We start from the raw sequence: 23,842 nt of genomic DNA, 5'->3' as shown, positions 1-23,842 counted from the left end.
AAACACAACTAATATGTTTTGAATTGATTTTTTTTTGTTTATATTATGCTTTGAGCCTAAAAGTGAACTTCATTTCATTCATTTGGAAAAATAGGAGGAGAAAGGTGAGTTGTGAAAAGAAACAAGGGTTCATTGAAGGAGAACCGGCAATATTGTAATATTGTATTCATTTGACAATATTTAGATATCTATGTTTGTTATTTCCTTCAGCTTCAATTTGCGTTTATGCTTATGTGATTGATGTATACTTGTGTATGTAATCAAGTTAGCTTCTATTTGATGATGTTATTGTGTCTTTAAGGTGTATTTAATAAAGGGTGCATGAAACAAGTTTTAAATCTTTAAAAATTTCTAAATTTCTTGAGTTTTTCACTTTGCCGACTCCAGTTGAGTTTTTTTTGATGAGTCCGAGTCCCAATTCGAGTCAGCCTCGCCGAGTCCGAGTCCCATTTCTTTGATTCAGAGATTATTGTTCTGATATAAATTTTCATGTTTTAAGCTATTGAGTTATGGATTAAAATTCCTGCGTGTAGGATCTGCTTACCGAGGTAAAAAATTTAACAATTTGAACTCCGAACGCATATTTCAATTTAAACATAATAATTTTTGAATGTAAGGACACCATGGACAAATTTGATTATTGAAATGTTAGTTGCTTTGGAAGCAAAAATACAGTGATCACTGGAACTACCGAAAGATTCAATTGAAACTTAAATCAAATAAAAAATCTTAATAATAAAAAACTAGAAAAAGGTAGAGTTTATTGTCTCTCCATCTAACCACTCATACTTGTGAACCACAAAACTTTTAGAAACATTGGTACTTTATAGGCTAGAGAGGTTTCAAAACAACAGCTATCGAGTATGATGCATATCTACATAGATGGGTGAAAAGATAAGTACACCAACAATAGTGGCAGTACAATGTGAAGAAAAACTTTGTAGAATATTTGAGATTGCACTAATGGGAACATTTTGGAAAGCAAGAGAGGAACCATGACTACATTAAATACACTGGCTATGACCTTTTTTTAATGTATACATTTCAGGATTTCAAAAGTGTGCACATATGTCAATAAGTGAAGCAAGGCACATAGCTATAATATGCATTTAATTGAAATAACCTGTCTCGAAAGTGAACATTTTGCCTCCTGTCACCTGGATGGGCTGATCACCTGTGAGTGCCATATAATGCATTACATATTATGTGTTATTGCAATGTTTTAAAAATGTTAATAACAACAAGGGTTTAAAGATATATTATATGTTATTGTGTTAATTATCTCCTTGTTGCTTTTTTCTGCATTGTTTTTTCATAATTTTTGTTTTTAAGGAAAGTTACCTTTTATCTACACTCCTTAGGACACATTTCAATGAAACTTTTGTTTATACGAGTTTTTAATTTTATTCTGCAAATTGTCAGAGTAACTAAGTTTGTGATCACATGTTTGGTATTGTAAATTTTTGTTGTCTAAAGTTAAAGATTGCTAATAATAATTACGATGGCATCAAGGACCTCTTGGTGATCGTAAATAGTACTGTATTTTGTTGAACTGCATCAAACTAAAGTTCAATCATGATGTAATGTCCCCACTTTAGCAGTTGACCAAGTGTATGTGCGTTAGCCTATCTCTACATGGTCCCGAGGGCTAACGAAGGGTTTAAGGGGATCGTGGAGTGTTTTGGCCTAGTCATTTCCAGTTTGGTCCAAAACGGAGTTGATTTACTTAGTTTCAGGCATACTTACTATTTTTAGTAAGTCAGCAAGACACAACAGAGGCTAGGTTTGGTGATTGGATTTGATACTCCTCGGCGAGAGCTTTCCGACGAGCTATCACTCGTGCTATTCGGAGTCCGATTCTAATATATTTTAATACCTGAAGCGTTATTAAAGTAACATTTAATTTAATTGTAAAATATTAAAGTGTTACTTTAATATTTATTTTATGGGGACGTGTGCAAATCAAAGGGGCACCTAAGGGAGACATAAGTGAATATTTTAATATGTTTTATATTGCACATCTTTTATCCCACATTATTCAAGTGAGTTGGGTCGTCCCTTGGAGAAAGAATAAAAGGAAGCTTTTGTGGCTTCATTCAGCATGTTGAATATGAGAAGAATTGGTATGTGTGAGTTGCAGATCCGTTCTTGGCATTAGAGGACATCTATCCTCTCTTGTGACATTCTAGACGTCATTCCCCTGGGGTTTGGCCTTTGGAATCCATTGCTATCAGCTTCATTATTAGGTAGATTGGGTGCATTTCCAGCGACAGGCAGATTTAATGTTTGTTCATATCTTCTTCCCTACTTGTCCGATGCTTATGCCATTTTGTGGAGATGATTTTATGAAGATATTGGACCTATTGAAGACAAATTAATATTGCCGCAACACTATTCACGTGGGTACTATTCACGTGGTTACTATTCATGTCACTGTAGCAGCAAGATTGAAAATGATTGCTGGAGTATTATGTCAATAATGCTGGAATAATTAGTGAGTTGATAATCTGCCATGTATTTAATTTATTGATTCTGAAAATAACATCTTATCAACAGTAGTTCAATCTTCAGTTTGCATATTATTGTAGTTTCCTTCTTGTTCATGTTATGTGATTTCAAATCTATGCAAAGACATAAAAACAAACAAGCATTTCATTTCCGAAGCCATAAGGGGTTTAAACATTAAACGGTGAAATAAGGAGTTGGCTGCAAACTGTTTGACCAAATTCCTATTAGCGTCTGGTTTAGTTTTTGGGCATTCTAGGGTGTCCATTACACATGAATGGTTTATGTTTTCATAATCCAAAGCTCTTTTTTAAGATTCTTTTGATCTATATAAATATCTTGCAGGTACTCATTACTGACCCTTAAATGAGGCTATTTGCCACTTCAATGGAATTTTACAGTATTTTGTTGAACTGCATTAAACTAAAGTTTTTTCATGAAGGGTTTTTGTTTTTCGTATTTCAAAGCTCTTTTTCAGGATTCTTATGATCTATATTAAATATCTTGCAGGTACTCGTTACTGACTCTTGTATCAGAAGCTATTTGCCACTTAATTTATCCATTTAAGTGGCAGGTAATTTGAATAGATGAGATGCATAAATCTAATTATTTCTGGGAAAAAGGAACTGACTCTTCTTTTCTTTTAAGACAAGGGTATCCTGTTTAAGCTGTTTAATTTTGTGTTTGTGCTTATTCCCTTACCCTCAGAGGTAATTAGTTATTTAATCTAAAATGATGAATCATATTTTGTTTGGCAGCATGTTTACATACCATTGCTGTTTTTTAGTGGAGTAGATTATATTGACGCTCCAACTCCATATATGATGGGTCTTCACTCAGGAGTTGACACTGCTGGACTTGCTATGGATGGTGTAAGATTTCAGTACTAAAAATTTCTCATTTCCTTCAATCTTAGTTAGTTTCCAACATGTGTGGCGAAATTCAGTTTCTAACTTATGACATGAATACAAACGACTTATTTTTGCAGATGTTATAACCATGTTGTCCTAGTTTATATAAAAAAAACCATGACTTTATTACTATTAGGAGCATATTATAAAAGCTTGAAGGAATTTACTTGATTTTCCATTGTGTGATTTTATTATATATAAGAAAGGGGAACCACATTGAAAACCCCTTACCTGCAATAAATGACTACAAGAATAGGATGTAAGCCTATTAGTTGTAGTATGTAGGTTTGTTTCTAACCCTCAGATTTTCAAAGTTATGCAAAAAAATATGGAAACCAATATTGAATTTTGGGCAAAGAAAAAATGTTTTTTTCCATCTTGTTTGACTGTGTAAAATTAGACGTTTGTTGTATTTAATTTTATCTTTTGAAAAACAATTATTTAATATAACTCCCTAATAGCTTCAATTTCAAAGAATTTGTTTCGTATAAGGTTATGTGTTACCTCAATTTTTTTCAGCTGGTTTTGTTGAGAAAATTTTGGAGCTTTTTATGGTCAAGAGATCCAATTAGTTATATAAAAGTATAAAAATTTTAGCTGAGAATTTTTAGGGAGCTGATGGTTCCATAGATTTGTTTAAAAACTGCAATACTACATCCCTACATCATAAATATACAAGAGAAAAATTTCCCGCCAAAAATATACCCAAATGGTGCCTTCTTATGGTGCATGTGGATTAAAAATACCTAAGCTGGTGGAGGAAATTTTCAGCCTCACTTCAGAGGCAATTGTGGAAAAATCTGAGAGCTAATAAGTAGGGCCAGGATGAGATTCCAATTTATCCTGTAGCAGTTTTTTCTTCATATCCTGGGACCTTCTGCTCCATAATTATATATCCTGAAGCCCCTTGCATGGGATCTTTTCAATTCCTCATGAGTAAGTTTGGCCAACTCATTATGTGAATGATTGCCAAACTTAATCTGAAAGCAGAATTTTCTTTTATTCTAAAAGTGGAGTAGCAAGATGCAGTTTACTCCCAAGATTAAACAGGAGATATAAACCTAGGGGTACAAAATCTAGACAATATACAAGGTCAATGGATAAAAAAATGTTTATCTGGGCTTCACCAAGGGGAACCTTGTACTCCTATCTAGCATTTGGCTTTGACATGACCCAAAAACAACCTTTACTGTTATTTAAATCATCATACACATATCATCGTATACATGCTTCAGATTTATAAAGCATGTATTATTATGTTTGTTATGAGATTTGTATTTACAACTTGTCACAAGTGAGCTATTTGTAATAATCCTAGGGTTTATATTTTTTTACCAACTTCAGAAACACTTGGCTAGGGTTAATATTCTCAGTACAAATCAGCTTTGCAACACATCAATAAAATTTCAGAGAACCAACAGTAAGAAAAGTGATTTAAATCTCCGATAGTTCAGACTAGGAATTCCAGTATAACTGCCCAGCAAAGTAAACACTACAGCAAGAAGTCCAATTTACTCCTTTGCTGCAAGTACCAGTTCACAGACCTCACAAGAGTGCTGGTGCAGCAGTCCCTGGTTTTAATCACCTGATAATAACAGTTCAACTTCCACTTCTACCTCCACTTTCCTTTGTTGATTCTGCATGTTTTTCTTGCATCTTCGATTCACTCATTTTCATCCATTTGCAGAGTTTCAATGAACTTATAGACTTCCATTATAACGTTTTATCCTAGTGCCTGTTCTGAAGTGAAATTCCACACCTCCCATCCTAGTCTCCACTCCCAACCATAAGTTCCACATCAAATTCTTGCAAATTTTCTCAATGGCTTTGCCATTCCTTTCTTCCTTTCATGCGTAGTTCCTTTGGACTTTGGGATGTTCCTACCTCTGATTATACATCCTTTTCCTGAATGCTTTCTCACATTTTTGACTCATTTCATCTAGATGCAAAGTTTCAACATATTTCTAGACTTGTATCATAATGGCTCATTTGAATTTCTAGTCTCAATGCGAAACCCCAATTCTCGTTCAAATGTGTCATTCTGCATTGAATTTCTAAATTTCTCTATGTTCACCTCTGTCACTAGCTAGACATCCCCATAATGCCATTAATGACTAGATCTGGTCCCTATAACTGTGCAACTAGTTTTTCCCATCTAAAATCATTATTCATTCCATGGGTGCGAATTTACTTGCTATTTCAATGGTGGATGATGAAGTCTAGTTCGCCATGAATGCATTGGTTGAGTTTCAAATGGAAATGCTCTACGTGTGTAATCTAAACCATCAATTTCTTGGATTCTTGGTGATTTCATGTATCTTGCACTCAACATTTATGAATTCCTGCAAGCGACTAGGTGACCAAGAAAAATACTATATATACAAGTTTTTTTTTGTAAACATGGTTGGCCATCTTTGCTTCTCGTGTGATAGCAAGTGTCGAGGGTCATCTAGGGTTTCAACTCTTGCAAGTCCAGTTGTCCCAAGAGGCATGTTACGTGGGATCCTTGGGCCCATACATTTAATGAGTTCATTAACAAATGAACTTTTTTTAATAAGTATTTATTAATTGATAATAATAATTAATTAATAATAGCATCAATTAAAAAATATTAATTAATAGGTAAATATGAAATAATAAATAAACATTGATAATATTTATTGTTTAATATTCTTAATGATGTTAATGTTTATAATATAATGCTAATTTATTTTATTTGGATATTTCAGAATATTATTATCAACGAATATTAATCAAATAATAATATTTAATAAATAAATAAATATTTAATAATTTCAAATAATCATTCGTCGATAATTAATATATTAATTAATAATAATTATTGTTTTATTTATGCTCTACATAATGATCAAGGAGGGGACATGACAGTCCGCCCTTCCCGAAATTGCTTGTCCTCAAGCAATTGACAATTTTTCTCAAATTGAATCATCTCCTAATATACATGAAGTATACATTATACATGTACGACACATAGATATGAGCAAGACATTAAGCATATACATTGCAAGGTATGAATATACACATGGTCTGAGTCATACACATGAAAATACTTACGTTATAATCATACATATGAATACACATAAGGTATGAAACACTCGTATTAATACACATAAGCATATAGAACATGAAGCATACCTACAAATATATGAGCATTCATTCAAGGCATACAAATATTTTTAAAGCATATGAAACAAACGCTCATTGGATAGTTGCTAGTCATGAATCATGGATGTACGTAAGGCATGAAGTACATGTGTCAGGCATAAGGCAATGAATACATCAAGCACACAAAGCATGAAACTGTACACTCTATTAAACCTAGCAGACATTAAACGTACATGAGAAATGTCCTCATGGAGTAAACAAGTGTGAGGCAAACACAAGTACACATATGAAGGGTATGCTTGGAGTAAGCATACATTTGCCAATCAATTCATATCTTTTGAACTATTCTAGATCAACCAATGTACAACCACAATGATTTACTTCCCATAGATAAATGAGACTCCTCTTCCCTATTCTGCTAACTTTACAAGATGGAAGATTTACTGGGCCAAGGGTGCATGACACAGTCTACATGCGACTCCCTTAAGGTTTGCTATCCGTCTTGGGACATTTTCGCCATGTGACCGATTTACTTTGCCTTTCCCCCACACACTCCCTATCTTTGCAAGCATTAGAGAAAGGCAAAGAATCCCATCACTACAAAAATATTCGAATTACATTGTCAATTATTTACTTAGGGCAAGAAAGTTTCAAATGAATACACATGTAGCATGAAGTACACATGTAAAGCACATAAATACGGGCAAGGTATTAAGCATATTCATAAGCATTCATACCACTAGCCTTTATAGAAGGAAGCATGTACATAAGTACATAGAACATGAAGCATACGAAACTTGTATGAATATACGCATGGCATGAGCTAGGTAAGTGTTGACGTGTATTTTGTACACAATCATACACAGAATAAAATATCCAAAGGCATCTTATCCTCTCTTGAATAAAGTCTCTAATTGCTGAAGATTCGCATGAAGGATCAGTTAGGATGACTCCAATGTTCTGGTTAGTAGGGTCTCTACGTGTGGACAAGCACCAGTGGTATGATGTGATTTGCTGTATCCTCAAGGGGTCTTACGCTCCGAAAGCCTGAAATTTTACTAAACTAAGAAGCTTTTCAAAAATAACAAAAGGATAGGGTTTTGAAAGAAGTTTAATCTAGTCTAACCCTAAGAGTGACTTCGTGTGAACAAGACTTGGTAAGATTCAACCAACTTCAATTTTGCCATAAGATAACAACTTAATTGAAATTGATGCGATCTTCTAAGGTAACAAATGATTTTCAACGCATCAAAGATCAAAGACACTACCACGAAGGTACATATCCAAGATACAATAATGATTGAAGGTTAAGTGATTTAGGTATTCTCCAGTCGACCACGCAAGGTGTTCCTACAATCAGCAAGAAGCTAGTGGTTTGGATTACGAATCCTACCAAAGATCAAGTCTCACACTATGTCCTTCAAATTAACACACTACTTTGATCGAGTATGATTCAAGTAAATTGAACAACCATGAAGATAACCAAGAAAGTTGCAACAAAACACCATAACTTCAATATTTCATTAATTTCCAAGTCATCATGTACAACAATTGCTTGAATTCCTTTCCTCAAAACTCAATCTTGCTACAAAAAGTAAAATTGCTTCTAACTCTAATCTCTCTAATCTCTTAACTATCTCTATTCTCTCTCACATCTATTCTATTATATGAAATGAAAAATGAGGGTATAAATAGCATCCTCAATTACAATGAAAGGTCCAGATTGAAAGTAGATCAACGGTCAAGATCATGACACCTAAACCCTAATTAGGGTTTGTTACAAATGGCCTCCTTTTTACTGAACAATATTAAATGCATAGCCAAATATTAAATTTGGCACAAAAAACCTAGGAGACATAAACCAATGACAATTAAGATGCCATGTCATCTATAACAACCTATCATCTAGAATCTTATTCCCTTTCCAATTCTCTTTTTTAGCATATGTAATGAATCTTGACACGATTCCTTCGATCTCAGCAATTGGAATCTCGGGAAGATTCCTCCTACTTTCTTCCAAATGGATGACTTGATCGAATGCATCTAGAAGAGCTGCGTCCCATGAAGATTCAAGTTCCTTTGTTCTTTCAATCAGGAGCATGGTGGCAAACATCTGATCATATTGCTCGTCTGTAACATTAGCGTCCTTGCAAAAGATGATCTTGATTCTATCTTCTAATTCTTGCATATCCACATCTGTCTCGACGTCGATCCTCCTGCCAAGAATGGTACGAAGTACCTCAAATACTCTGTCCTGGATAGGATTGATCACCTCCTCAACTTGGCTACATTTAGTACTGATGTCCTCGAAGAGAACACTCTTCATATGGAGTAAGGTTGACCACTGAAGCAAACTGTGAGGTCCTCCATCCATGATCTTTTCTTGTGCTAAGACCCTCCTTGATGTGTGTCTAATTACTTTCAAGACAGGAATGATAACATCTTTGGTATGGGCAAATGCGGCTACTGTTATCATCAAATTGTGGATTATCTCAAGAACCTGGATAGCTTGATGAATAATCTTCATCATCCTTGTTACAAACTCTATGGCAACTGTATGAGATTTATCCATCCAAGTACTCGTACGCTGGACCATATTCCTGAATCTTTCTGCCTCATTAATTGATTGAAGTGGAAGTGCCTGCACTGGTGATCTAGCTGGATCCTGTCGTCCCAAAGGTTCATTGAGATGACTGAAATATGTCCTCCATGCACCGACCTCTCTCTCAAGCTTTCTATTCTTCTCCATTTCTTCTCTAAGCTTGTCTTTCAATGCTTCAAATGAATCGGTGGCATCATCCAACGTCTGCTCAGCTGTGGATGGTCCTAGCTCAAAAGTCTGTATATCATATTCCTCTGCTAGGATCTCACCTTCATATTTGTCTACTGCCGGTGTAGCTATCTGCAGTTTTCTGGATCCAGTCTCATCTCTAATCATCTTGGACATCTTGGTAGCCTTCCTCTTTTCTGTTACTTCGTGTGAGTGTCCAACAAGGCTCTCTAAATCAATTGCATTGTCCTCGTCCTCTACTACGATCACCTTTGTTAATCTTTCCTTCAACCAATCTGGGATAGCCGATCTTGTCTCTTGAACTTGAATTTCCTTATGTACTACTTCTTCTTCTCTGGGAGGAGATGTTATTTCGTTGCCTTCTCTATCTTCATCTAACTCATAATCTTGGAGAGATCCATCTGGTGATCCTTGCGGTGCCTGTCCTCCCTCCTGCCTATCATTCTGTACCATCGACTCCATGGATTCTTCTATTTGAAGTGTCCTTTTCTCTGGTCTAGAAGATGTGCCGGATGAACGATCTCGGTTGGCCTCTTGTTTCTTCTTGGAAGATTCTCTCTCCAGGTCTCTCTTTCCTCTTCGAGCCTCTTGGATGGAGATTGCCTTCACTGGCACATCGAAGGTTACCTTCACCTGAATTTCTAGGATTAGGATTGCCTTCACTCACACTAGCTCCACCTTCGGCTGGTTTCTCTTCCAAAGTGAAAGTCATAGCTATGCCTTGCTCTCTCACTTCCAATTCGAAATTCATCTTGACCCTGCAGAGATAGTGAGATTTTTGAAAACGAGCTCCAGTCCTTCACTGAGGGACAGGAGCGATTTTGCTCCTACAGGCCAAAATATCAAGTTTTCACGCATTTAATCACTTCACAAGGCAAAAACAAATCATTCCCAATGCTCAGGATCAAAAATCAAAAAACTCAAAATTTAGTCAAAATTACTCAATTGGACAAAAATTCACATTTCATCATCAATACTTAGACAAATTTAGAGTCTGCACTTAAAATTCCAATTGAAAATAGACCATTCTGGCGAATTCATTTCATTCAAAATTGCATCCTGCGAGAGGAAGCTTAAAAAGCTCTCAAGACTGACTGGACTCTGGCCTGAAAGGATCGAAAAGTAAACCCTAAGGCTTGACCCTAATCCAGACAACTGACAAACTATCAAAACCCTAAAAAGAGCAGAGAAAAAGAACAAGCAGAACGAGCAAAAAAAAGGGGGGTCCCCATTTTAAATGGGGCGATGTGTGAAATGGTCACAACAGTAAGGAACATACATGAAGAATGAATTTAGTATTCACACATATTCACAAGGTAGGAAGCATATGCTTGTAAGGAATGAAATATTCATCTGGAAAGTACACACATATTAAAGAGCAATGTTGTAGTTTTGTCCCATAGGATGGCAGGATCATGCTCTGATGCCACTATAATGTCCCTACTAGTTAGAGATCATTGACCTGCAAAACAGACTGTTAGAATGCAACAAATATATAACTAATCTAATTTGCAATTAAACTTCCATTACTTAATTAACACTAATCTCAATTCCTATTTAATAAAAAGGATACGAGTGCAACACTGGGACATGTCCATAGGCGGCTGTGCAGCTCGCCTTCTTGGAACCCATTTTGGTTCCAAGCCATACCAAGAAATTGAAGGTTAATTCGATTCCTGTCTTGGATGCAATTTCTTACACCCAAGCCATCCAGGAGATCAAAGGTTAATTCGATTCCTGTCTTGGATGTAATTTCTTACACCCAAGCCATCCAGGAGATCGAAGATTAATTCAATTCCTGTCTTGGATGTAATTTCTTACACCCAAGCCATGCCAAGGAAGACCATCATATATCAGCACTACAGTATTGTAATATGTTACCAGCATTATGTTGTATTGACTTCATTATGTTATATTATGGTAAGAAGATTGTGTTATATTAATTTCTTCATCCTATATGATATCAGCAGTACTAAACGGTGTTAACAGCATTAAATTATATTATAGTATCAGTGATATGTTCTCAGGTTCGTACATGACGTGACTCCCAGACAATATAATAGTAGACGTTTTTTTTGTCTTCTTTTTTCTTTCTTATTGCTGACGTAATTGCTGAATGATTCTCTCGTGATTCTTAATATTACTTGTGCTTTAGTATAATATAGGGGGAAGTGGTGACTCAAGGAAGGGTCACTACCTTCTAACAGCAAGGTTAGGTGGGATCCTTGGGCCCATACATTTAATGAGTTCATTAACAAATAATTTTTTTTTAATAAGTATTTATTAATTGATAATAATAATTAATTAATAATAGCATCAAATAAAAAATATTAATTAATAGGTAAATATTAAATAATAAATAAACATTGATAATATTTATTGTTTAATATTCTTAATGATGTTAATGTTTATGATATAATGCTAATTTATTTTATTTGGATATTTCAGAATATTATTATCAACAAATATTAATCAAATAATAATATTTAATAAATAAATAAATATTTAATAATTTCAAATAATCATTTGTCGATAATTAATATATTAATTAATAATAATTATTGTTTTATTTATGCTCTACATAATGATCAAGGAGGGGACATGACAGAATACCAACAAAGTAATGTGACAAGCCTAAAGTAGTCATTTAAAAAGTCCTTTTCAATTCCACCATAAAATCATAAATCAAAGGAGGGTTAGTCCTACTGGATATGAAATGATCAACATCTAATACTAAAATCAAAACATGATCTCTCATATAAACATCATGACTAGAATGCCATTAGTTATGGCCACAAGATAGAAAGAATCTATCTTTTCATAATGTGCCTTGCTGGATCTGCTTTAACCCATGTAATGCCTTCTTAAATCCTCTGTTACTGGGTTCCTCTAATCCCCCCTTATTTGTGCCAATACTATTTTGGTTGCCTAGGGTCCCTCCCGAGTGTCTTGGGTTCTCCAAAGGGACTTTGGGCGACCCTGAGCTGAACCTAGGTGAACAAAGGGGGACCTAAGGGCTGCCCCCCAAATAAACACAGAAAAAAGTTATTTTTTGAAAACATTTTTTTATAAATAAAAAATTGATTGTGTACACAATTTTTCTCTTAAGTGATAAAATTGTGGGAATGGCATGTATCATGAAGGTTTGTCACATAAGAAACTTGATTACAATGAGGGGGTGATGAGTAATTGGGATCTTATTCTTGAGTGTGTTGACTTAAACATTATTGTTGCACAACTTGCTAGAAAATATCTTTAGATGAGGCAGCTTGTATGGTACATGGCTATTGGAAGTGGTAAAGTAACTCATTGTGGTTCAAGTGAATTTGAACCAAATATTAGACTTTGATGCTTTTTGTGAAGAGAAATATGAAGAATATTAAATATTGATTGTAATTTTCATTGTTTATTGGCATTTGAAAGTCATTGAATTGTGAATTTATGAGTATTTTCATTTATCAGAATTATGAGGTTTATATATATATGTATGTATGTATGTATGTATATGTATGTATGTATGTATGTATGTATATGTATGTATGTATGCATGTGTGTGTGTGTGTATACGTACATACATACATATGTACATACGTATATGTGTGTTTGTGTATAAATATAATATTGATTGTAATTAAATATTAAATATTAAAATATAAATATATAATATTCATTGTTTATTGACATTTGAAAATCATTGAATTGTGAATTTATGAGTATTTTCATTTATTAGAATTATGAGGTTTATATATATGTATGTATGTATGTATGTATGTATGTATGTGTGTGTGTGTGTGTGCGTGCGTGCACATACATTCTTGTATGTATATACATACATTCATATCTGTATATGTATATGTATATATAATAATATATATATCTACACACACACACACACACACATATATATATATGATGAACTAAAACAACTTGATGACTACCTAAAAATAGCATGTTTCTCCAAGAAGTTTGGAGAGCTCCCAAAAGGCCAAATTGCATTTGAAAAGCATCGTTAAGCTTAGCAAAACCAACTGAACTCACTATCGTGAACAAACCATTCCTTGATCAATCTTGCTCTCTTAAAAAATGGAGTTCTTCGAATCTAACTGGGAGAAAATTTGAAATAGAGATTGATTGTTCACAAACCAATCTTGGTTGGAAAGGGGACGTTATAGTCCCACCTTGTCATTGATGGCAACATAATTCTCTCTTTTCTCTATCTCCCCCATTCTACATTGATCCCCCTTTGACATCAAAGAAATGATCTTGATGGATAAAGCCCCTTACACCGGCATCTTATTTTGAAGCTACAAAGAGCTATCCGTTTTTGTTGATATCTGAATAACCTATGATCTGTACACATAAGAGGTCAAAGGATATGTGTGTATGTGTATGTGTGTGTATATATATACACATATGCATATATGTACATATGTATGTACATACATACATACATGATACATACATACTTGTATCTGTATATGTATGTATATACATACATTCATTTACGTATGTATGTATGTATGTATATACATATACAGATACAAGTATGTTTGTATGTATATACGTAAATGAATGTATATATACATATATATATATATGTATGTATATATACATACATTCATGTATATATATATCCATACAAATATATACATACAAATATATATATATATATATATATATATATATGTATATATATATATCCATACAAATATATACATGAACGTATGTATATATACATACAAATATATATTTATATACATACACTTGTGTGTGTATATATATATAGGTTGGTAAAATGTGATCTTGGGAACAGTACTCTTGTTGCTTCTTTTGAGGAGGTCATTAGATTATCATTACAAAAACCCCATGTGGGATAATGCAAATATTTCTGTTACTAGAGCTGGCCGGATAGAGCAGGTGGCCCTACTTAACTATTGAAAGAAGATACCCTTGAGATAATTTTTTATATTCACTAAAAAAATTCACAATTAAATTTGACCAATATAAAATTTAGAATATTAAAATACAAATATGTTTAAACCTTTTAATTTAAATATTATAAATTCTAAATATATTCAATTTAATATATTAATAATTAATAATATTAATTAAATATTTTAAAATATTAAATTTTAACATACTAAAAGTGAAACCAATGTTGATACACTTGTTCTATGTTCAATTTATAAAAAAATAAATAAAGAATTATCAGCATAACAGAGACTCCCAACTCAGGGCTTCCATCACTGCAACTTTTAATACATACAAAATTGAAAGTGATAATTGGTAATTTCTACTATGGCCTCAAAGTTAGGAACAAGGGCTGAAGCTTGTTTTTAATAAACAAATTGATGTTGATGATTACGCTATTTCTGAAGGGAGTAAGGTATTTATGTTGGGGTTGGTTGCAAATCTCTAACATGTTACCTGCTTTTGCATTGGTTGGTAACATTCCTATGGACAAAGGCTCTCGACGCCCAATTCAGATGTCAACAATAGGACAAAGATGTCAAACTCAGTCTCGACAACAGTCATCACATCTGCAATAGCAAGCGGTGACTGTGTCAAGATTCAACACTAAACATTTAAGAGACACACTTTGCAGGGTAGATTTGCAGAATAAACACTGAAGCCCTAGTCCATTTTTTCTGTGTGAATTTTAGGGGGAATTGAAAAGAAATTTTTGTGCATTTTAAAAAATTTGCCGGATTTCAATTTTAATGGATCAAATTCAGTGAAACCTGTGACATAGATTTGAACTACTGTAAACATTAATATGTATTTGTAGTTGCCAGGTAGGTGAAAAGTTCATTATCTGGGATCAGTGCGTGGAATGCATTTGGTTTTTAGGGGTAAAAAATTAAAGAACCATACAAAAATGGTTTTTTCTCTGATCATCAGGTTCTCATGTCATTTATTTTCTAAAAAATGATCTAATTGGGGACACCGCTGAATATAGAGATACCTGAATTGACATGCTGCAGACGAATTTTGGAAAAAAAATGCTTTTATAGATATATTCTGTTGAAATGATTTTTTAAGAGTCTAATGCTCTTGCTTCTCTTAACAAAAATAATGTATTAGAGATTGATGCATAAGTATATGTACACACATATCTTATATGGATTATATCACAGGTTGTGGTTGTGGACCTTGACAATAATCGCATAACAACATCAGAGGATATCCCCTTAATACCTGAGCCAGAACGGGGCATCCTGCGCACAGAGATTGTTCAATTGTTGTATCCAAATCTTATGGAGTTAGATCATATGCAAAAAAAAGCTGGAGGGCTATTTGGAGTCTTCCAAAGACGTCATAACAAGTCTTGGGGTGATCAACATGACTTGGAACTAAGGTGAAGTTCTCTTGGCTCAGAAATGTCATTTGCTCTAGATGAACAATTTTGATTTATTCATCTTGTTCTTTTTATGAGATTGCATGCTTTATATTTAACAAAGGGATACTTTGATACTTGTTATCTACAGGACAATTTTTTTTGTTGCCACTGATGATGGTAGGTTCATTAAGCTAGTTTACATAAGTAGGCATTTTATTGTCTGTTGGATTTTTTTTTCTTTGTTTTCTCATATTTGTTCGTGGAGTATGATATCCTAAGGTATTGAAGATTGAATCTTCAAGGCAGCTTCTATATGGTTATTATATCTATAATTTTTTGGGATTCTTTTTGTAATGAATCTAGTCCTACCTTATGACTTAATCCTATATTAGAGTGAACCTTTATATTATCATTACTGTAAATATTATATTAGAGAAAGCCTTCCTCATTATCTTTATATTGCAGAATGCAAGCAGGATCTGCAGTACAGTGATCCATAAACTGATGTGGAGATTCCACTTTAGAGCTCCAGTTACATTAAAAATGAAATACCAGCACCAAACAATCTATCTCTTACTAAAAAAGTGGTCTTCAGTTTATCTTCTTCGGCAATACTGATTTTATTGTAGTCGGAGAATCCATCCATTAAGGAGTATATTTCATGCCTTGCCACTTCCTTAAGAATGGAATCTATGAAAGGTATAGGAAATGTTTCCTTAATAGTTACTGCCTGAGATTTTTGAACTCTACACGGATACTGATTTGTTATGGAATCAATGAAAGGCATGGGAAATGGCTCCTTATTAGATACTGCCTGAGGTTTTTGAAGTCTACACAGATTCTGATCTGTTCGGACTCCTTCAATGAGATGACTATGGGTGATACCCATTCACTAGTTTCCACCTTGGATACAATCTCTGCTTCTAGCATTTCATTTATTTCCTTTTGGTCCTTAGCTGCATAATTACAGTTTATCCAATATGGTTACTTTCTTACTGGCGGTGCTCCTAGTACAATGGGGATTCAGTGTACACATAACTTCGGAGGTACTCTCTTAAGATCTTTATAGGTCCATACAAAAACATCCTTGTATTCTGTGAAAATTTTGAGTGCTATCGTGTTTTAGTATTGGATCCGAGTTATCACCAACCATTATTGTCTCTGATCTTCCTTCTCCCAAATTTAATTTGTGTCGGGTTATTTATACTTGATATCTTTATTTTGCTTAAATTTGTATGCTGGTGTCTTCTCTAATCTTGCATCCCCTTCTTTGTATTCTTTGTACTTTGGTGGAAATGCATTTTTTCTGGATGTCGAACACTCTCCTTGTGCCTCTTTTCTGTTTTTTTAATTGAATATCGATTACAAATATCTTGCTCATACAAGCATCAACAATAGACCAATACAAGCTCCTAATGAGAAAACACATTAGAAACTGCCTATGGAATACCAAGAGTCACGACTTAGAAATCCACTTTTATTTAGAAACCGCCTCCTATGGATGACCAAGAATCACAACTTTGAATTCCACTTTAGATGTCCATATGGGGAATTGAACCTGCACCTCCACAATGAGAACACAACGTTTTAACCAATTAAGCTCAACCCTTTGGACATTGTGCTTCTTTCTTTTATTTCTTATCCTATAGGTTCTAGAATTTGGATTATATTACACTTGGGTTTGTAATCCTCTAGTTGCCAATGAAATAGTCCATTGAGGGAACTTGCTTCATCTTTAGAGCAATGCTCTACGTCCAAGATCCCTTCTACGTTTGAGTCCATGAGGCCTTTTTTGTTTTCTTCCTAGGTTTCCCTTGGTTCTGAGTTTGCATCCAAGGAGGCTACTTACTCAATCATGACTTGATTTTTCAAAATCAATTATATATTTTCTGTAATACAACTTTGATTCAAGTATGAAATTGAATAGATTTAATACATCAGAGTTAATTTTATATGGCAGCGGATTTATTAATATTGTTATTTAAGTTTAAAAATTAAAAATTAAATCTATAATTTAAATACAGATGTACAAAAATGTTTGTTTAAACATATTAATAGCTTAAGTCTTAAGCACGTTAAGAACATCATCTGTAATATATAAATTATCATCCAATAATATGAATATGATAGAAAAGGAACATATAACTTATTTAGAGAATTTAATTAGATCATTCCTATCTTATTTATATTTATATCTTTGAAAAATAATAAGCTCAATACTTATTTGAATCACAACACTTGGAAAGGTCACTTTCACCACAGGAAGATTTCAGTGGTATAGGCTCTCATAGGTATGACACTCTTTGGAGGACTTGTGTACAAAGACAATTCTAGGTGTACTTTACCCGAGTGGCATATACCTGTGTGCATCTTCTCTAATGCCCATAGCTCACCAAACCACTTTCTTCTTCATGACCCCTTTCCAAGTCTTACATAAATACTTTATATAAGGCATAAGGAGTGGTTTTCAAACAATCACAGCCTTTTACAAAGGTTGCCTTTAGTCATTATTTAATAAATATAATTATTCCTCTCTTTTAAAAGAGTTCTCATAAATTTTCTTCATTGATCTCCATTTTAACCAAAGGATCATATTGTTGTTTATTTTTCTCTCTCCTTTTAATGCTTTCATGACTTTATTTCACTTTGAGGAAAAAGTTTCATAACATTTTATACCTTTATTCTCAATGGATATTGTATTTTTCTTCCAGTTGTGGTCAGCTTTGGTTGCTATCAGCCATCCTCAATGCAACAATGCATCATAGGCACTTTTTTATAGAGAGATAACAAAATTTACCATAAGTAACTGAGTTCCAATTTGTACCTTTTGGCCTGTTAGGACCGCAAAAAAATAATCTATTGCTGGTCAGCTCTAACTAGTTGAAAGGTTGGTGGCTAAATGGTGCAAATAGTGGGTTTCCTGAGACTCTTCCATGTGTCTTTAGGAAGCATGTTTACCTCCCGAGCCTCCATCAATAATTGTGTTCGTAAGAGTCTTCCCAAGGATTTCCATGTGTATGACAATAGGTCCTTTCATCATGTTTTCTATTAGCAAGGGATCAATAACTTGCTCACTATGCAGTTGAGGCTCCACTATTGTGTTATTGGCTTTATCTTTGGTCACGTCTTTTCTAGGTTACATGATGTTGCAATAGTGATTGCAGTTTTCATTTAAGGCATAGTTTGCAAGAGACTTGCTATCTTAATATGTATTGTGGTTTGTAAGACTTTTTGGTAAAGTGTTTTGATCTGATTGCATTCTTGTGGCAATACTTGCATTGTCATTGGAATATTGTCGTTCCTTTGCCATTGCTTGCTCAACTTTTACCTTTGCCTCTCTTATTCATCCTTTCTTTGTGTGTGGGTCTAGGTATAATGCTTTTCTGGTTTGTGCTTTGTGATTACTAAAACTTCATTATTTTATCCTTCTATATCAATTATGTTAATAGTTGACTTTTGCTTAGGGCAATTGATATCTTCATGTTATCTTGGTCCACACCATTTGGAGAGGAGCCCAATCTTGTTTTGGTTTTACCTAAACAATCTCGAGCAAAGTGTGCCCACTTGTTGCATTGTATAATTGGACACCCTTTAGAGTCACTGTATTCTTGCATTGTTATTGTTAGATTTATTTCAATATCCACCTAGGGATTTATTTGTGTTCTGTGGTTTTAGTGGCATACTTGATGGGTAGATTGTTCTCCCTGTGTGAAGAGAGAGTACTTGTGTATTTGTAGATTTCAAGTTGTATGAGAACTCTTTAATAGAGTGCCTCAAGACTTGATATATGTCACAAAATATTTTTTCAAGCAATTGGTTTTAGCATGTTCTTCACATTTATAATCTGTGCACCAGAGTTCTTTACTCTCATTGTTCTCTTTTTCCATATTTAGCTTTTTCATCATTTGGATCATGGCTTTGTGGAGTGCTTGTACTGTCTCAGATTCACCTTCGTTACTATTGTTTGAGTTGTCATCATCTTTTGTTTTTCTTTTTCCATGTTAGGGTGTTGGCATTTTGTCCTTAATCTATATGTCCAGGGCTTGCTTTGGTATAGGAAGGTGGAGGCACTACTTTTATTTTCTTTTGTATTTAGATAATAAGGCCTTCAATAAACCATCATTTTTGAAGGTAGTTTGTTGGTTCCTTCTGTAATTTCATCAATAGTTCTTAAGTCTTTAGTTGCAAGCTCTTACATTCTTGTGCTTCCACTACCTTGTAGTGTAGATCTCTACTGCAATCTCATTGCAATCTCTTAGCAATATAATATCTTCCTTGAAAGCTTTCTTTATATCTCCCAAGTAGTTTTGGCAATTGGTTGACTTTTGTGTACCACATAATGGGTATTCGTCTAAAGGGTGCTAGGAAAGATTGTAGCCAAGAGGCATTGTCTTTCTAGCCATTGATTGTCCAAATGATTTCATAGGTTTTGCATTGTCATGCAAGGTCCTTCGATCCATTGCTTGTGAATTTAGGCAACTTATTCCTTACATTGCTCAAACTTGATGCGAGAGTCGCCATCATTTTCTAACGTACAACACCAATGCTTGGAACCAACTAATTAGGGGATTTTGATTGACATGTTTCAATGCTTCACGCACACTCTTGGCTGTGTGAGAATCCTCAACTCCTCCTAGTTGAGTGTTCCATGTAGGATTACCTTTAGTTTTATATGTTTTTGGCCCAAAATTTTAAGGTTTGCATCATTCAATCACATTTTCTTTGATCAACAATTGTTCATTGTCTTCGATGTTATTCTCATGTACACGAGTCTTTAGATTCTACTTCCCATTCATCTTTGTTTGTTGGTTTGTCTACTTGGTTAGAGAGGTCAGTCCACACTTTTGTTAGGTGAGGGTAGATGTCTTGCTATCTTTTGCCACTCCTTGCATGGTTTCTTGTGGAGGAATTTCTTTTATTTTTTGAGTTTTTCTTCTGATTTCAGCTTGCACTTCGACCTTGGCTTGCGCTCTGGCTTCAACTTCATTTTTGAGAACTCCAACTTGCAAATTGTATGGTAGTACTTTCCTCGAGTGAGTCTCATAACTAGCTTTCTCTTTGTTCTAAGGTACTTAGGGATCACCTTATTAGGTGACTTCTTAGGAGATTTGAGGTCTCTCTATGTTCCTCTCTTCTTATCCTCAGCTTCTATCCTTGAATTCCTTATTTTATTGTTTTTCTTGATCATGTTCTGTTGAAGTATTATCTAGTGTCTTCCAAGCAATCGTGGCAAATGATCAAGAATAATGACTACCTCCTCACTTACGTTGAGGTTATCACAAATGACCTCTTCTAGGATTTGCCTTTAGTTGGCTTTTTCTTGTACATGCATTTTGATTGATATGTATCACAATTTCACTAGGTCTTGGGTGAGTTCTTCCTCTCTTTCTTGGATTGACTCAACAATTTTTCAATTGAATGACCCATTATTCATCATTTCAACCTAACTTCTTAAAGAAGAATTGTGCCAAATGTTTACTTTGTTTATGGTTAGGCAATCAATAGGATAAAGTAAATAGTGTTATTCATGAAGAATTGAACTAGATGAATGTCACGCCCTACTATGAGGGCAAGAGGACTTAAACAACACAAACAAATGAAAATGCGAATAATTTTTTTTTTTTTAAACCTCAGAAATAGTAATCGAGATCAATAAACTCAATTATTCCAGGATAAAATCTCCAGATCATAGCAACCATAATTTCTAGAGACAAGCATACATTCTGATCAAGCCAAAATCGAGATTTCCTTCAAGCTATCAATGAAATTCCCAATGAAAGAGAGCACAAATTTTACCTACCTCCAAACGCTATTCGGAGACATTGCAGAGATGTAACCAAAACAAATTGAAATCCACGACTACGCCAAATCCAACCAGCAGAGATCTAGAAACTCCCAAAGAATTTTCCAAATTCCTTTCGAAAAACCCATTTCCAAAATATTCAAAAGCACACAGAGATTTCACTCCCCCCAATTTTTTTCTTAAACCCCCAAACCAGATAAATGCATACCCAAACAAATTCTCCCTTCAAGAAATTTTCCAAAAAATCCCCAAAATTCTTCATGGTAGAGCTTCCCTGCCCAACCCCAAAAAGCACCCAAAATAATATCCCCTTAACCAGAGAAGAACCAAAAATGCAGAGAGAGAGAAAATTTTACGGCAAAACAAAAAACATTTTCTTCTCTCCCCAAATTTTCCAAAGATAAGCTTTTTCCCACAAAATGTAACTCCCAAGTGCATGCAAGATTCTCGGCATAAAATCATTAATTATAAATTTATTATTTTGTAACTCCCACAAACACACAAATAAATTAAAACTAAATTAATTAAATATTAATCTGCCTTATGAATTTAATTTCCAAAACACAATAAAATTCAAATAATTAATTTTTCCTTTTTAATAAATTATAGATTAAATCATTTACGAATTTAATTAACCAAGTGTAATAATGCACAATTTTCAACTATATAAATTCATTTACCATTAATACTTAATTTTCTATAATTAATATTATTATTATTTTTCACTAACAAAATATTACACCAACACAAGGGTAAGGGACTGAGACTAACCAACTCGAAATACCAACAGGATTGACATTAACATGGTTGACTAACAAGGAATTGGGGTGCCCGACAGGGGTTTGACTGATATCTCCCTTTTCCACTTTACCATTGGGTTGTAGAGCACGCTCAGACCCGAAGATTCGGGTGGAGTCGATGCTCGGTACTTGTAGCTGCATCACAGAGAAAAACGCATACATATACATCTAACATGAATAGGCACACCAGTGGAGGAGAGTCGTGGCAGTTCGTGTCCCTCCGAAGTGGGTGATGGAAGATCATCCCCTTGCACCCCATACACACTGAAACTCATATACAAGAAGACGATCACAATATATAACTCATACATAAAGTAGATATGTCAGTCCAAGGTTAGTACTTAATCATATTATCTGACATCAAACATCCATAAAGATATATTGGAAAATTAATATTTATTTAATCCAAAACATCATATCAAAGAATCATGATTAGCAAGTATCATCCAGTCACATGAACATAGAGAAAAATCAACCAGAGTCAAATAGGGTTAAGTAGAGCCTAGTCGAGGGAGGGGCATTACATCCTCCTCCCTTAGGGTTTGACTTACTCCTGGAAGTCGCAAGGCTAAGATAGTAAAACAAGAACACATGGTCATAACACTCATTTTAAGAAATTCTAAATCCTTATTCTACAATTATTCTTGCAAAGCAAAGATTCTCGAAAGTGGACATATGATAAAGTACAAACATCAAAACTTACATTTTTCAGAATCTAAATACTTCCTTATCTTCTATAAGCACCATTAAAAAAAACAGATATAAATTTAATACAACATCCTACACATACACTTCTTTCTACATAACATGGCAAACATAACATATTTTCCAATTAAGTTCTCAAGTTCAAACATAGCTAATGTATCATTTAACATCTAAGGTCCATGACACTTACACATGCAATAAGAAGAGAGTTCAAGGTACATATATCATATCACATCAACACTAGCTCCAATCTTAAAGCACAACAAAATCTCAATCTAAGGGAGGCAGTGATTATAATTACAGCCACGATAGAGGGAGATGGGTCTGCAATAGGGGGGAACGGTGTTGGGGTCACCCCTAAGCACACCACCTCATATGTATTGCAGGGTCCACATGAGGCCAAAGGGGGGCAAAGGTGCTCTACTTCCATTTCTAGAGCCACAGCCCGGTGTTTCAGAGCCAGTGAAGGTAGTAGCAAAAGCAGCAACAGGAAGGGCAGTATATAAAGCAAAGGTGTATGGAGCAATTGATGATGCTAATGATATAGTTTCGGTTTATCCAGTCGTTGACCTATAACCGGCACCTCACTAAGTATCTCTGTAAGTAGCTGGGACAGCCCCAGTTGGAACATACCCCGTTAAAGATTGAGATCCAAATTCAATTGATTGAATGTCACCATATGCAGATTCATATTATTACCCAATCAAAGAGAAAGTTCCATAGCCCGCATCGAAGGGACCAATAGCAATGCCCTTTTGAGCGGATCGAGAGCTTGTTCAATAGCTAATTGCAGAGCTAGTCTCGGTTGGACCCGTTCCATATATAGTTTCAGTAATTTACTTTGTAACCACCAGCATCATG

At 34.4% G+C, this 23,842-nt stretch overlaps 1 protein-coding gene across 1 annotated transcript in view; it reads left to right on the top strand.

Annotated features, from left to right (window-relative positions):
• LOC131040923 (DENN domain and WD repeat-containing protein SCD1) overlaps positions 1-23,842 on the top strand; it is a 254,969-nt gene that overhangs the window by 34,600 nt on the left and 196,527 nt on the right. The window contains exons 6-8 of the mRNA XM_057973881.2: positions 3,016-3,079; positions 3,264-3,377; positions 15,471-15,691. Coding sequence (XP_057829864.2) covers positions 3,016-3,079; positions 3,264-3,377; positions 15,471-15,691 — 399 coding nt within the window. The remainder of the gene's footprint in view (positions 1-3,015; positions 3,080-3,263; positions 3,378-15,470; positions 15,692-23,842) is intronic.

The sequence above is a fragment of the Cryptomeria japonica genome, chromosome 10 (genome assembly GCF_030272615.1).
Source record: "Cryptomeria japonica chromosome 10, Sugi_1.0, whole genome shotgun sequence".
NCBI classification, from domain to species: Eukaryota; Viridiplantae; Streptophyta; class Pinopsida; order Cupressales; family Cupressaceae; genus Cryptomeria; species Cryptomeria japonica.
This window is presented reverse-complemented; position numbering and strand designations above follow the sequence as displayed.